Source organism: Heptranchias perlo, chromosome 4 (assembly GCF_035084215.1).
Source record: "Heptranchias perlo isolate sHepPer1 chromosome 4, sHepPer1.hap1, whole genome shotgun sequence".
NCBI classification, from domain to species: domain Eukaryota; kingdom Metazoa; phylum Chordata; class Chondrichthyes; order Hexanchiformes; family Hexanchidae; genus Heptranchias; species Heptranchias perlo.
In genome coordinates, this window is record NC_090328.1 from 53,963,408 (window position 1) to 53,977,687 (window position 14,280).

The 14,280-nt window shown below is 44.6% G+C and overlaps 1 protein-coding gene across 6 annotated transcripts in view; it reads right to left on the reverse strand.

Annotated features, from left to right (window-relative positions):
* The window catches only part of pja2 (praja ring finger ubiquitin ligase 2), a 104,754-nt gene that overhangs the window by 16,499 nt on the left and 73,975 nt on the right, over window positions 1–14,280 (reverse strand). For all 6 annotated transcript variants that reach the window (XM_067982938.1, XM_067982936.1, XM_067982935.1 and 3 more), the window contains one exon: window positions 3,241–3,349. In XM_067982938.1, the coding sequence (XP_067839039.1) occupies window positions 3,241–3,349 (109 nt within the window). The remainder of the gene's footprint in view (window positions 1–3,240; window positions 3,350–14,280) is intronic.

The following is a 14,280-nucleotide window of genomic DNA, read 5'->3' on the forward strand; positions in this document are numbered from 1 at the left end:
TATCCGTGCTCTTTGCCGGAAAGCGGTGTAGTTTTAACTGGTTAAACACCAGCAGTATTCCTACGCACATTTGGGGGTCCCTAAGCCTTTGAACGTGGGCAAGTGTCCTTGCGGGGAAAAATGCGTGCACTCTATTTCTGGCAAGCTGAAACCCTACCACTGTGAAATTCTCATTAGGATACTTAAAACATGGTATCGGTCTTCCGAGTGGATTAGTCATTGACCAACAAAGATACATGCCTATTCCTGTCTGAGTTTAAGTTTTCTGTTGAAAATCAAATTTAAAGATCTGAATTTTTGGATTCGAGGGTTCCCTCCACCCCCTCGTATCAGATAGCAGTACAACAGGATATAGTTTATGAGCAGCCTCAACAAGGGCAGATATGTTAGGAGTTTGATCTTAGTAGCTCCTGGGGGAAATAGGTCACACATGATGGCCACAAATTTACTGCTAGGTTAAGACAGAAACTTTCATGCTCAACAAGATGTTGGATGTTACTGTAAGGGAATGGGACACTTTTTACATTTTTGAAACTCTCCAACTGCATCAAACATTCTAAGATCATGTGCAGCATAAACCAGATGCAAACTCAGTGTTAGTTTGGCTCAGTTGGTAGGACTCTTGCCTTTGAGCCAGAAGGTAGCTAGTTCAAGCCCCACTTCAGGATTTGAGCATATAATTTGGCTTGCCACTTCAGTGCTGTATTGTTGGCGATGATCTCCTTTGCAAAGACGTTAAGCCAAGACCCTATGCCCTATACCCAGAAAAAGTAGCAAGCCTGAGGATTGGGAGCAGTTTAGAATTCAACAAAAAAGGACCAAGAGATTGATTAAGAGGGGAAAAATAGAGTATGAGAGTAAACTTGCAAAGAACATAAAAATGGACTGTACAAGCTTCTACAAGTATGTAAAAAGAAAAAAATTAGTGAAGACAAATGTAGGTCCCTTACAATCAGGAATGAGAGAATTCACAATGGGGAACAAAGAAATGGCAGAGCAATTAAACAAATACTTTGGTTCTGTCTTCACGGAAGAGGACACAAATAACTTCCCAGAAATGCTAGGGAACCAAGGGACTAGTGAGAAGGAGGAATTAAAGGAAATTAGTATTAGTAAAAAAATAGTGCTGGAGAAATTAATGGGACTGAAAGCCGATAAATCCCCAGGGCCTGATAATCTGCATCCTAGAGTGCTAAAAGAGGCAGCCATGCAAATAGTGGATGCATTAGTTGTCATCTTCCAAAATTCTATAGATTATGGAACAGTTCCTGCAGATTGGAGGGTGGCAAATGTAACCCCACTATTTAAAAAAGGAGGGAGAGAGAAAACAGGGAACGACAGACTAGTTAGCCTAACATCAGTACCTACTGGAGTTTTTTGAGGATGTAACTAGTAGAATAGATAAGGGAGAAGCAGTGGATGTGGTTTATTTGGATTTTCAGAAGGCCTTTGATAAAGTCCCACATAAGAGGTTAGTGTGCAAAATTAAAGCACATGGGATTGGGGGTAATATACTGACATGGATTGAAAATGGGCTAACAGACAGGAAACAGAGAGTAGGAATAAATGGGTCTTTTTCGGGGTGGCAGGCAGTGACTAGTGGGGTACTGCAGGGAGCAGTGCTTGGGCCCCAGCTATTCACAATGTATATCAATGATTTGGATGAGGGAACCAAATGTAATATTTCCAAGTTTGCTGACGACACAAAACTAGGTGGGGTCGTGAGTTGTGAGGAGCTTGCTAAGAGGCTTCAAGGCGATTTAGACAAGTTGAATGAGTGGGCAAAAGCATGGCAGATGCAGTATAATGTGGATAGATGTGAAGTTATCCACAGCGGAAGGAAAAACAGAAAGGCAGAGTATTATTTAAATGGTGATAGATTGGGAAATGTTGATGTACAAAGGGACCTGGGTGTCCTTGTACACCAGTCACTGAAAGCAAACATGCAGGTGCAGCAAGAAGTTAGGAAGGCAAATGGTATGTTGGCCTTCGTTGCAAAAGGATTTGAGTACAGGAGCAAGGATGTCTTACTGCAGTTATACAGGGCCTTGGTGAGACCACACCTGAAGTATTGTGTGCAGTTTTGGTCTCCTTACCTAAGAAAGAATATACTTGCCATAGAGGGAGTGCAGCGAAGGTTCACCAGACTGATTCCTGGGATGGCAGGACTGTCGTATGAGGAGAGATTGGGTCGACTCGGCCTATATTCACTCGAGTTTAGATGAATGAGAGGGGATCTCATTGAAACATATAAAATTCTGACAGGGCTAGACAGACTGAATGCAGGGAGGATGTTTCCCCTGGCTGGGGGGGTCCAGAGCGAGGGGTTACAGTCTCAGGATATGGGGTAGGATATTTGGACTGAGAGGAGGAGAAATTTCTTCACTCAGAGGGTGGTGAACATGTGGAATTCTCTACCACAGAAGGCTGTGGAGGCCATGTCACTGAATATATTTAAGAAAGAACTAGATAGATTTCTGGACACAAAAGGCATCAAGGGGTATGGGGAGAGAGCGGGAATATGGTACTGAGAAAGAGGATCAGACATGATCATATTGAATGGCGAAGCAGGCTCGAAGGGCCGAATGGCCTACTCCTGCCCCTATTTTCTACGATTCTATGTTCATGTGAATGTAAAAGATTCTACAGCACAATAAGTGAGGGTTCTCGGTATTGATTGAGAGAAAAATGTTGGCCAAAGCACCATCAAAAACATTAACTGGTCACTCATCTCATTTGCTGTTTATAAGACCTTGCTGTGCATAAAATTGGCTATTGTGCTTACCTACATAACAGCAGTGATTACACTTCAGATAAAGTAATTCATTGACTGTGAAGGGCTTTGGGTTTATCATGAGGATGTGAAAGATGCTTTATAAATGCAATTTCATTCTATTATAAATTTCACACTGTATGTTAAGGGGTAAAACTGAATTTGAATCCAGTGCTCAGAATTGTAGGGGTACAAACAACATCCATTTTTCCTTCTGGTTAAATGATGTGTTGATCACAAAGTTATTAATTTAACAACCAAAGCTAGAATGGATAAAAATGATCCTCAATCTCTAACAAACCTGTAACTTGACTATCGGGTTTAAAAGTGAGGACATTCAAAAGGCTATATTACTAGGTCACCAAGGATATGAATCAATATAAAATGTACATCAGTTATAATATTTAAAATTCACAGTCAATTACAAATTTCTGGGTTTAATCTTAGAGTGTATTAAAGGTTACCACCTCCATTGCTTGAGCCAATCGCTCTTCTAGAGCCATAAAGGTAAGAAGTTGTGGATCAACAGATGAAATAGCTTGAGCTGCAAGTCCTTCACCAAGTTCATCTAACAATCTGAAAAAAAAATTAAATAGGCAACATGAAGGCGTCTATCAAACGAGTTTTTCAAATCATTAAATTTGTTAACTTTGCGGGCCTTTGTGCATCGAGCTGTTAAATCAAAAAAAGGTTGATAAGTTATTAAATTTCTAAAGCAGGAAAAATATCCTCAAGCACAAAGGATTTTTATTAATTTTCACTCAAATATTTATGAGTCAATTAAAATGTATGAGTGGGGCAGACACCAAAAATAAACTAATTGCTTAATTTAACTGTGGTTTCAAACAGCAAAGTACTGTTGAGCATCAGTAAAAATTATTCATGCACAACATTCAGAATTTAAAACTGGATGAATAATATTTTTCTATCTTTTGACATAACATGACTTGCTATGATCACATTCAACATTAGAGTTACAACTTGTTCCTGATAAACAGAATATTCAGCATTAACCATTTTAGCTGGTTTCTGTTTTGAAGAAGCTAATGTCCTCCATACACCATCCTTCAGCTTTTTTGGACTGGAGAAGGGAAGAAGTGTGGAGAGAAGAAAAGTGAGGAGCAAAAAATAGATCACATCCAATTCTATCTCTTCTCAGAGGCTCAGTAACATTAGCCACATTATATGCCAATTCACACCATAGTCCTGAGGATCTTCCAATGTGGCCAAAAAAAGTGAGATGTAAATCTCTAGAGCTGCTTCAAAATACTCCATATAGTTGATGCAATATCAAAGCCCGAAATTCTTGGATTCCCAATGCATAGTGTCGTGCGGCAGGACTTCTACCTGCTAATATTCAAGGATGTTGACCCCATAAAAAATCCTGTAGGAGAGTACAGCACATAATGCCAGTAAATGACAGGTCACTGGGTGGGGAAGGGCAGATATCGATACATAAAGTCAGCATGAAGCAGCAGCACTGGCCGACATTGGAATCAACTCTGGTCTAGCAGCTGGGGATAGAGAAGTGGGAATCGATGGCGCCAATTTTCATTTTCTATTTTCAGGTAGCAAAAGGGCAGTACCGTAACGAAAATGGGCACACAAATCTTACCACCCAATTCTTGCCATTTTGGTAGTGTCCTTAAAATGGGTGGCTTCATTAGTCCATGCAAATCAGGGTCATGACATCAACAGGACTCCGATTAAATTTTCATGTGCCAATGGGCAGCCAGGAGCTGACTTCATGAAGATTGCAAAGGAAAAGAAAACCACACTGCACAGGAATGCCGGAAGGTGGCAAGGAAGGTGTTGCACTCATCTTTGGTAAAGCAGCTCAACATGCCCTTCTGGATTTGGCACCAACAGCAGACTTCTACGTGCAAGGTTCCAGATGCGCTCACTCAAGATGACCATCATCATGTAGTGATATGCACCCACAAAAACACAGTGATGAAGTTAGAAAGCTTTTACAACACACTGCAGGACATAATGACTTGAGCTCCACACCATGATATCCTCTTTGCCAATGTCAGCACCACAAAAAAACCCTAACATTGTCTAGTGATCAGCAATTCTACATTGCTACTATAGAAATCTAACTAAAGAAGCTAATGAAAAAAGGCAGTACAGAGAATCAACATTGTTAAATGAAAGCCGCTATTTCCAATGCGGAATTTAAACTGCAGCTACCAAGCAGGTTTGATAGGCAGAGATGGAAAGCATGTTTGGCAATGTGGAGGATGCTTGAACTATCATTAAGAAAGCCTACATCACACATGGAATTTTACAGCACAGGAACAGGCCATTTGGCCCAACAGGACTAAGCCAGTACTTATGGTCCACATGAGCCTCCTCCCACCTTACTTCATCTCACCCTATCAACAGATCCTTCTGTTCCTTTCTCCCTCATGTACTTATCTGCATAGAGAGTGATGAGTTGGTACTGGACTATATCAAAAGCAAAAACGAAGAGTATCTTAGAACTTGGCATACAATTACTGAATGGAAAAAGGCTGAGTTCAATCTACTCAATGCATCTGATCCAGATATAAAAAGTGGAAGTAACAAGAATTCAAAGAAAAGGACAAGGCAGTTAAATACTCAGCACATGAAGTCAAATAAGCTCAAGAACCAGAAATAGTTGCAGTAAGGGGAGATATGAGGACACTATTGGATTACAAAAACTTGCAAGAGACTTTAAACACTCCAGCGAAGGTCCCATCAAAAACAAGCATGGTTTCTTGGTCACCAAACCGGAAGATTTCGAGGAGGTGTGTGCAGAGCATTTCCATGAAATCCTTAACAAACCACCTCCAGACAATACTATCAAATACCTTCAGGAAGTCAATGAAATTCAGCACCACTGGTAACAGCTATTCTTTGCTTTGCTCAATGATGATGTGGAGATGCCGGTGATGGACTGGGGTGGACAAATGTAAGGAATCTTACAACACCAGGTTATAGTCCAACAAATTTATTTTAAAATCACAAGCTTTCGGAGATTATCCCCTTCCTCAGGTGATAATCTCCGAAAGCTTGTGATTTTAAAATAAATTTGTTGGACTATAACCTGGTGTTGTAAGATTCCTTACATTTGCTCAATGATGTTATGGGTAAAGATCTGGTTAATGTTGACTCTGATGAAAAAATACACCTGGAAGGTGAACAACTGCAAACTGCATTCATTCACATACTTAGACAGTGTGGTGCGAGATGATGGAGACTGCATGCAGATGTTTAAACTCTCATCGGAAAAGCTGGTGGAACTTTTCAAATGCTTCAATCAATCTGGAAATCAAATGTGATTGGAGAAGAAACAAAGTTGAGAACTCTTAAGAGCAATGTGCTGGCTGTGCTCCTATTTGGATCAAAAATGTCACAATCCAACAAAGCCATCCAAAAGCAGTGTAGATGCCGAAGACAGAAAAGATGCCACCACAGACTGTAACAGTCCAGGAGAGCAGATGGCCCTATATTGGTCTGAGAATTCCTGACAAGAATCCCTAAGCAGACATCGAATTGGAAGCAACGAGGCAAAAGAGCTAGAGGTCAGCCAAGAGGAACTCTGCACAACACATTCAACGGATGTAGCTGCAATGCACTTGCAGCCACAAGAGATGAAGGCAAAAGCATTAATGCACTTCCTGGCCCCATAAAAATCGACTCCCTTGATGCCTTACCTGCAATGGCTGAGCTCTGCACTGGAGCTGCTAGACTTTCGTCCCTCTCCGATGAGCAAGCTGCTCGAAATATGCAAGCAGCTCGCCAAAAGTTTGGAAATGAGGTTCCAACTGTGAAAGTTGGTCAGGCCTTGTCCCAATTCCATCAGGCGGGTGACAGGCTTGCACTGGCTGCATCCCGCCCGATGAAATCAGTCGCGAAAAGAAAAAATCAACCACAATGCATCTTCAGTGGATTTCTGAGGACATACATCTTATCCTATATAATTTTTCTATATATACTTCAATCTCTCCACCAGTTAACAGATTCTTTATAGGAGATACACAAGATAGCTACTTAAGATAGAATACTGCACCTGAAGACCCAAGTTACCACCTTCTCTAGGGTGATTAGGGATGGGCAATAAATGCCGGCCTCGCCTGCGACGCCCACATCCCATGAACGAATAAAAAAAAATAGAACTCATAGGATCATAGAAATTTATGGCACAGAAGGCGGCCATTCGGCCCATCATGTCTGCGCCGTCCGAAAAAGAGCTATCCAGCCTAATCACACTTTCCAGCTCTTGGTCCGTAGCCGAATAGGTTACGGCACTTCAAGTGCACATCCAAGTACTTTTTAAATGTGATGAGGGTTTCTGCCTCTACCACGCTTTCACGCAGGAGTTGGTCGTTCTGCCCCTCGAGCTTGGTCCGCCATTCAATGCGATCATGGCTGATCTGATTTTTACTTCAACTCCACTTTCCCGCCCGTTCCCCATATCCTTTGACTCCCTTGCTGATCAAAAATTTGTCTAACTCAGCCTTGAATGTATTCAATGACTCAGCCTCCACAGCTTTTTGGGGTAAAAATTCCAAAGATTCACGACCCTCTGGGAGAAGAAATTCCTTCTCATTTCCGCCTTAAACGGGCAACCCCTTATTCTGAGACTATGCCCCCTAGTTTTAATTCCCCCTTGAGGGGTAACATCCTCTCAGCATCTACCCTATCGAGTCCCCTCAGAATCTTGCATGTTTCAATAAGATCTCCTCTCATTCTTCTAAACTCCAATGAGTATAGACCATTCTGTTCAATCTTTCCTCATAAGACAACCCTTCCATACCCGGAATTAACCTAGTGAACCTTCTCTGAACTGCCTCCAATGCAAGTATGTCCTTCTTTAAATAAGGGCACCAGAACTGTATGCAGTACTCAAGGTGTGGTCCCATCAGCACCCTGTAAAGTTGTAGCATGACTTCCCTGCTTTTATACTCCATCGCCCTAGAAATGAAGGCCAATATTCCGTTTGCCTTCTGGATTACCACAAAAAGCATTGGACCTAGTACTGAGCCCCACTGGAAACAGTCTTCCAGTCACAAAAGCACTCATCGACCATTACCCTTTGCTTCCTGCCACTCAGCCAATTTTGGATCCCATGGGCTTTTACTTTTCTGACCAGTCTGCCATGTGGGACCTGGTCAAAAGCCTTGCTAAAATCCATGTAGACTACATCAAACGCGCTACCCTCATCGTGCCTTCTCGTTACCTCCTCAAAGAATTCAATCATGTTAGTCAGACACGACCTTCCCTTAACAAATCCATGCTGACTGTCATTGATTAATCCGTGCCTTTCTAAATGATGATTATTACTGTCCCTCAGAATTGTTTCCAATAATTTGCCGACCACCAAGGTTAGGGTGACTGGCCTGTAATTACTCGATCTATCCCTTTTCCCCTTTTTAAACAACAGTATAACGTTAGCAGTCCTCCGGTACCACGCCCGTAGCCAGAGGGGATTGGAAAATGACAGTCAGAGCCTCTGCCAATTCCTGTTTCTTCACTGTTTTTTCCCCCAAAGGGTGTAAGCTAAGAAACAGAAAGGAGGGATAATGACGACCAAGATGACCAAGCAGTGTCCTAGGCCCAACCATCTTCAGCTGCTTCATCAATGACCTTCCCTCCATCATAAGGTCAGAAAAGGGGATGTTCGCTGATGATTGCACGGTGTTCAGTTCCATTCGCAACCCCTCAGATAATGAAGCAGTCCGTGCCCACATGCAGCAAGACCTTGACAACATCCAGGCTTGGGCTGATAAGTGGCAAGTAACATTCGCGTCAGACAAGTGCCAGGCAATGACCATCTCCAACAAGAGAGTGTCTAACCACCTCCCCTTGACGTTCAACGGCGTTACCATCACCGAATCCCCCACCATCAACATCCTGGGGGTCACCACTGACCAGAAACTTAACTGGACCAGCCATATAAATACTGTGGCTACAAGAGCAGGTCAGAGGCTGGATATTCTGCGGCGAGTGACTCACCTCCTGACTCCACAAAGCCTTTCCACTATCTACAAGGCACAAGTCAGGAGTGTGATGGAATACTCTCCACTTGCCTGGATGAGTACAGCTCCAACAACACTCAAGAAGCTCGAAACCATCCAGGACAAAGCATCCCGCTTGATTGGCACCCCATCAACCACCCTAAACATTCACTCCCTTCACCACCGGTGCACTGTGGCTGCATTGTGTACCATCCACAGGATGCACTGTGGCACCTCGCCAAGGCTTCTTCGACAGCACCTCCCAAACCCATGACCTCTACCACCTAGAAGGACAAGGACAGCAGGCACATGGGAACAAGACCACCTGCACGTTCCCCTCCAAGTTACAGACCGTCCCGACTTGGAAATATATCGCCGTTCCTTCATAGTCGCTGGGTCAAAATCCTGGAACTCCCTACCTAACAGCACTGTGGGAGAACCTTCACCACATAGACTGCAGCGGTTCAAGGTGGCGGCTCACCACCACCTTCTCGAGGGCAATTAGGGATGGGCAATAAATGGTGGCCTTGCCAGCGCCGCCCACATCCCATGAACAAATAAAAAAAAACTGCAGTCCTCATTACCTCTGGCACCCACTCACCCACCTTTGCACTCAGCAGCTTAGAGACAGTCACTTGGGGTGGTTTACAGATAGTGTAGATGAGGAATTGACATGAGGAGATACAGAGTACAAGGAAGGCAGCAGTATTGCAAGGATATAGATATGCTTTTACATTATTTTAATACAGAATGGAGACAGAACAAGTTATGTAGAAACGATGGTTAAGCCACATGAGTAAATCAAAATTGGTTTGACCTGTAAGCTGGCAAATCTTATTTTTTGATCACAAGGACACACCAAGACAAAAGCTATAGTTTGGAAACCGCACACATGGGAAGCAAAGGTTGCTGAGGTAACAATGTAACAGGATACTGACCAGGATACATGAGGACCCCTATTGACCCAAGGGTCGTTAAACACCCAACAGGGTTTAACTCAGCAAGAATTGGACGATGAAAGCTTATTTTTAAAACAGAATATAGGACATAGCTGCTAGACTGGGCCTGCGGCAGGTGGTGAGCGAACCAACACGAGGGAAAAACTTACTTGACCTCGTCCTCACCAATCTACCTGTCGCAAATGCATCTGTCCATGACAGTATTGGTAGGAGTGACCACCGCACAGTCCTCGTGGAGATGAAATCCCGTCTTCGCACTGAGGACACCATCCAACGTGTTGTGTGGCACTACCACCGTGCTAAATGGGATAGATTCAGAACAGATCTAGCAGCTCAAAACTGGGCATCCATGAGGCGCTGTGGGCCATCAGCAGCAGCACAATTGTATTCCAGCACAATCTGTAACCTCATGGCGCGGCATATTCCTCTCTACCATTACCAACAAGCCAGGGGATCAACCCTGGTTCAATGAGGAGTGTAGAAGAGCATGCCAGGAGCAGCACCAGGCGTACCGAAAAATGAGGTGCCAACCTGGTGAAGCTACAACTCAGGACTACATGCATGCTAAACAGCGGAAGCAACATGCTATAGACAGAGCTAAGCGATTCCACAACCAACGGATCAGATCAAAGTTCTGCAGTCCTGTCACATCCAGTCGTGAATGGTGGTGGACAATTAAACAACTAACGGGAGGAGGAGGCTCTGCAAACATCCCCATTCTCAATGATGGCGGAGTCCAGCACGTGAGTGCAAAAGACAAGGCTGAAGCGTTTGCAACCATCTTCAGCCAGAAGTGCCGAGTGGATAATCCATCTCAGCCTCCTCTCGATATCCCCACCATCACGGAAGCCAGTCTTCGGCCAATTCGATTCACTCCACGTGATATCAAGAAACGGCTGAGTGCACTGGATACAGCAAAGGCTATGGGCCCCGACAACATCCCAGCTGTAGTGCTGAAGACTTGTGCTCCAGAACTAGCTGCGCCTCTAGCCAAGCTGTTCCAGTACAGCTACAACACTGGCATCCACCCGACAATGTGGAAAATTGCCCAGGTATGTCCTGTCCACAAAAAGCAGGACAAATCCAATCCGGCCAATTACCGCCCCATCAGTCTACTCTCAATCATCAGCAAAGTGATGGAAGGTGTCGTCGACAGTGCTATCAAGCGGCACTTACTCACCAATAACCTGCTCACCGATGCTCAGTTTGGGTTCCGCCAGGACCACTCGGCTCCAGACCTCATTACAGCCTTGGTCCAAACATGGACAAAAGAACTGAATTCCAGAGGTGAGGTGAGAGTGACTGCCCTTGACATCAAGGCAGCATTTGACCGAGTGTGGCACCAAGGAGCCCTAGTAAAATTGAAGTCAATGGGAATCAGGGGGAAAACTCTCCAGTGGCTGGAGTCATACCAAGCACAAAGGAAGATGGTAGTGGTTGTTGGAGGCCAAGCATCTCAGCCCCAGGGCATTGCTGCAGGAGTTCCTCAGGGCAGTGTCCTAGGCCCAACCATCTTCAGCTGCTTCATCAATGACCTTCCCTCCATCATAAGGTCAGAAATGGGGATGTTCGCTGATGACTGCACAGTGTTCAGTTCCATTCGCAACCCCTCAGATAATGAAGCAGTCCGAGCCTGCATGCAGCAAGACCTGGACAACATCCAGGCTTGGGCTCATAAGTGGCAAGTAACATTCGCGCCAGATAAGTGCCAGGCAATGACCATCTCCAACAAGAGAGTCTAACCACCTCCCCTTGACATTCAACGGCATTACCATCGCCGAATCCCCTACCATCAACATCCTGGGGATCACCATTGACCAGAAACTTAACTGGACCAGCCATATAAATACCGTGGCTACGAGAGCAGGTCAGAGGCTGGGTATTCTGCGGCGAGTGACTCACTTCCTGACTCCCCAAAGCCTTTCCACCATCTACAAGGCACAAGTCAGGAGCGTGATGAAATACTCTCCATTTGCCTGGATGAGTGCAGCTCCAACAACACTCAAGAAGCTCGACACCATCCAAGATAAAGCAGCCTGCTTGATTGGCACCCCATCCACCACCCTAAACATTCACTCCCTTCACCACCGGCGCACTGTGGCTGCAGTGTGCACCATCCACAGGATGCACTGCAGCAACTCGCCAAGGCTTCTTCGACAGCACCTCCCAAACCCGCGACCACTACCACCTAGAAGGACAAGGGCAGCAGGCGCATGGGAACAACACCACCTGCACGTTCCCCTCCAAGTCACACACCATCCCGACGTGGAAATATATCGCCGTTCCTTCATTGTCGCTGGGTCAAAATCCTGGAACTCCCTTCCTAACAGCACTGTGGGAGAACCGTCACCACACGGACTGCAGCGGTTCAAGAAGGCGGCTCACCACCACCTTCTCGAGGGCAATTAGGGATGGGCAATAAATGCCGGCCTTGCCAGCGACGCCCACATCCCGTGAACGAATAAAAAAAAAAGATACGAAGCACCATTCAGTTGGAACTTTAGCTACTGTGAACAGCTTTGGATAAGCAATTGCTCACAATTCCCTGGAAGTTCTTTCCACACAAGTTTCTGGACGTAGGACTGCATGTGCTACTTCATATAGTCTTAAGATTAATGTTTTGAAACAATAATAGATGAAGTTACTTGTCAGACATATTACTGTCTCCAGCTTTGAGTATTATTAAAAAGGGTAATGGAATTATTATCCTCTAACAGATGTGAGTTTAGAAGTGGAACCTCTGCAACTAAGCAAAAGCTTGAGAGGTCAGTCCGTCTACAGGTTATGCACAGTCTTTCCGAAGTGTGACAGATGGCTGGGATAGTGGTGGAGCCTACTGGCTTGCTGTGCACCAGCGTTTGATAGGGCTTCACATCATTGTGTTGTATCGTGCTGAAAGTAGGAGTTGCAAGAATATCTACAAACTATTACCCATTCATGAGAGATCCCGTCTTCGCGGACCACATGGAGAGGCCCACGTTAACTGGACTGAAAATTACATAGGGGCAGCACTTTGGAGAGATTGCAGGATATTTGGTTGAATCTCAATCAGGGATTTAATGATCATTGGTAACCAGAATCCTGTTCCTAGTACCAGTACAGTAGTTAGCGTATGTGATGAAGCTGTTTTCCCCTCACAGCAGCAGCATAGTGGAGTACTTCATCAACTCCCTGAAGAAGTCTTCACCTTTGCAGGATCAGGCTGCCAAGAAGCCCATAACAAAGAGTCAGTCTGTCTCATTCTATCGCAACACTCGGAAGCCCCGAGAGCAGGGCCACTTCCATCCCGAGGCTCATAATGGTTTGCTGCAGCCACCTTTGTCTCAGACAGCACGTAAACAAAGTCTTAAATTAGGGCAGAAAAGAGGTTACCATCGCAAGGGGTATTCAGTGAAGAAAGCAAGTAACATATTAGCAGATAGTGATAATAAATCACTGGAATTAGTAATGCAAGGATTGGTTGGTGTCTCATTATCTTGTAGGAAAATGGTTATAATGTGATGGCTAGTTGAGAGAAGCAAGGATTTTAATTAGACCACAGAGAGGCTGGTGATAGGAGGTTGCTCTTTGATGGACTGAAACTTCCAAAAAATATTGCCTGCGAAGATGTCTTGACTGAGTTTGGCTCTCAGCTGTCTCAATGCTAACCACTGCACCTCCTTCGTGCATCAGCAGTGTTATCATCAGCCTCTCTGGCATTCTCTAGCACAACATTATAAAGTACACAATATGCTACCACAGTTCGTGAGATGGTGCCCTGCACATATTGTAGGGTACCCCCAGAACCTTGTAAGCATTCCGGCTTGCTTAATTGCCATCCTGTTCTTACTGTGTGGTTCCTCTGCAACACTGGTCATCCTACAAACTGGTGTAATGAGCCCTGGGAGTCATGGGTAACCCACACCAACCAGCAGGCAATCTATACCTTGCCCCTACTATTGCAATAGAGCTGGGAAGCTGGACTGAAGTATAAAAGCATGTCAGCTCCCAGCATATCGAGAATTTAAGTGCAGGAAACTGTGACCATCGTCGCAAATGATCTCCACGGTTAAGGACTGGAAGCCTTTGTACTGGATATAAATATTGGTTAACAATTGAGGCCTGCAAAGCCACATTGGTGCAACCATTAGACCCAACGACCCTAAGGAATCTGTGATTGTCAAAATTTAGCCCCTCTCAAGTCATGTCTGAAACCACTGTTGTGCTGCCCTGGCAAAGAGGGCATTGCTGACCTGCCTTACACAGTATAGTGAATTGGCTAAGTTGGCAAAAGTCCCCTGTGGCTCCCTGGAACTAGCCCATTACGTAGAGTTGAGAGCTGTGGTCACATTGTCTGCCACAGCCAGAGTTGTTCATGCTGTGGCCCTTGGTAATAAATCTGGCTGCAGCAAAAACAAAATGATCTTCAAAGTTTCATCACTGAAGCACAGCCTCCTAAGACACTGCTCATATGAGACACCATAGAAAATGCATCTGGGTCAATACATCCTGATGGTTGTGATGGCTAAGATGGTCTGGCTTTCTTCTGGTGTTTGTTTTAAATTTTCTTCCTCCCCCATAT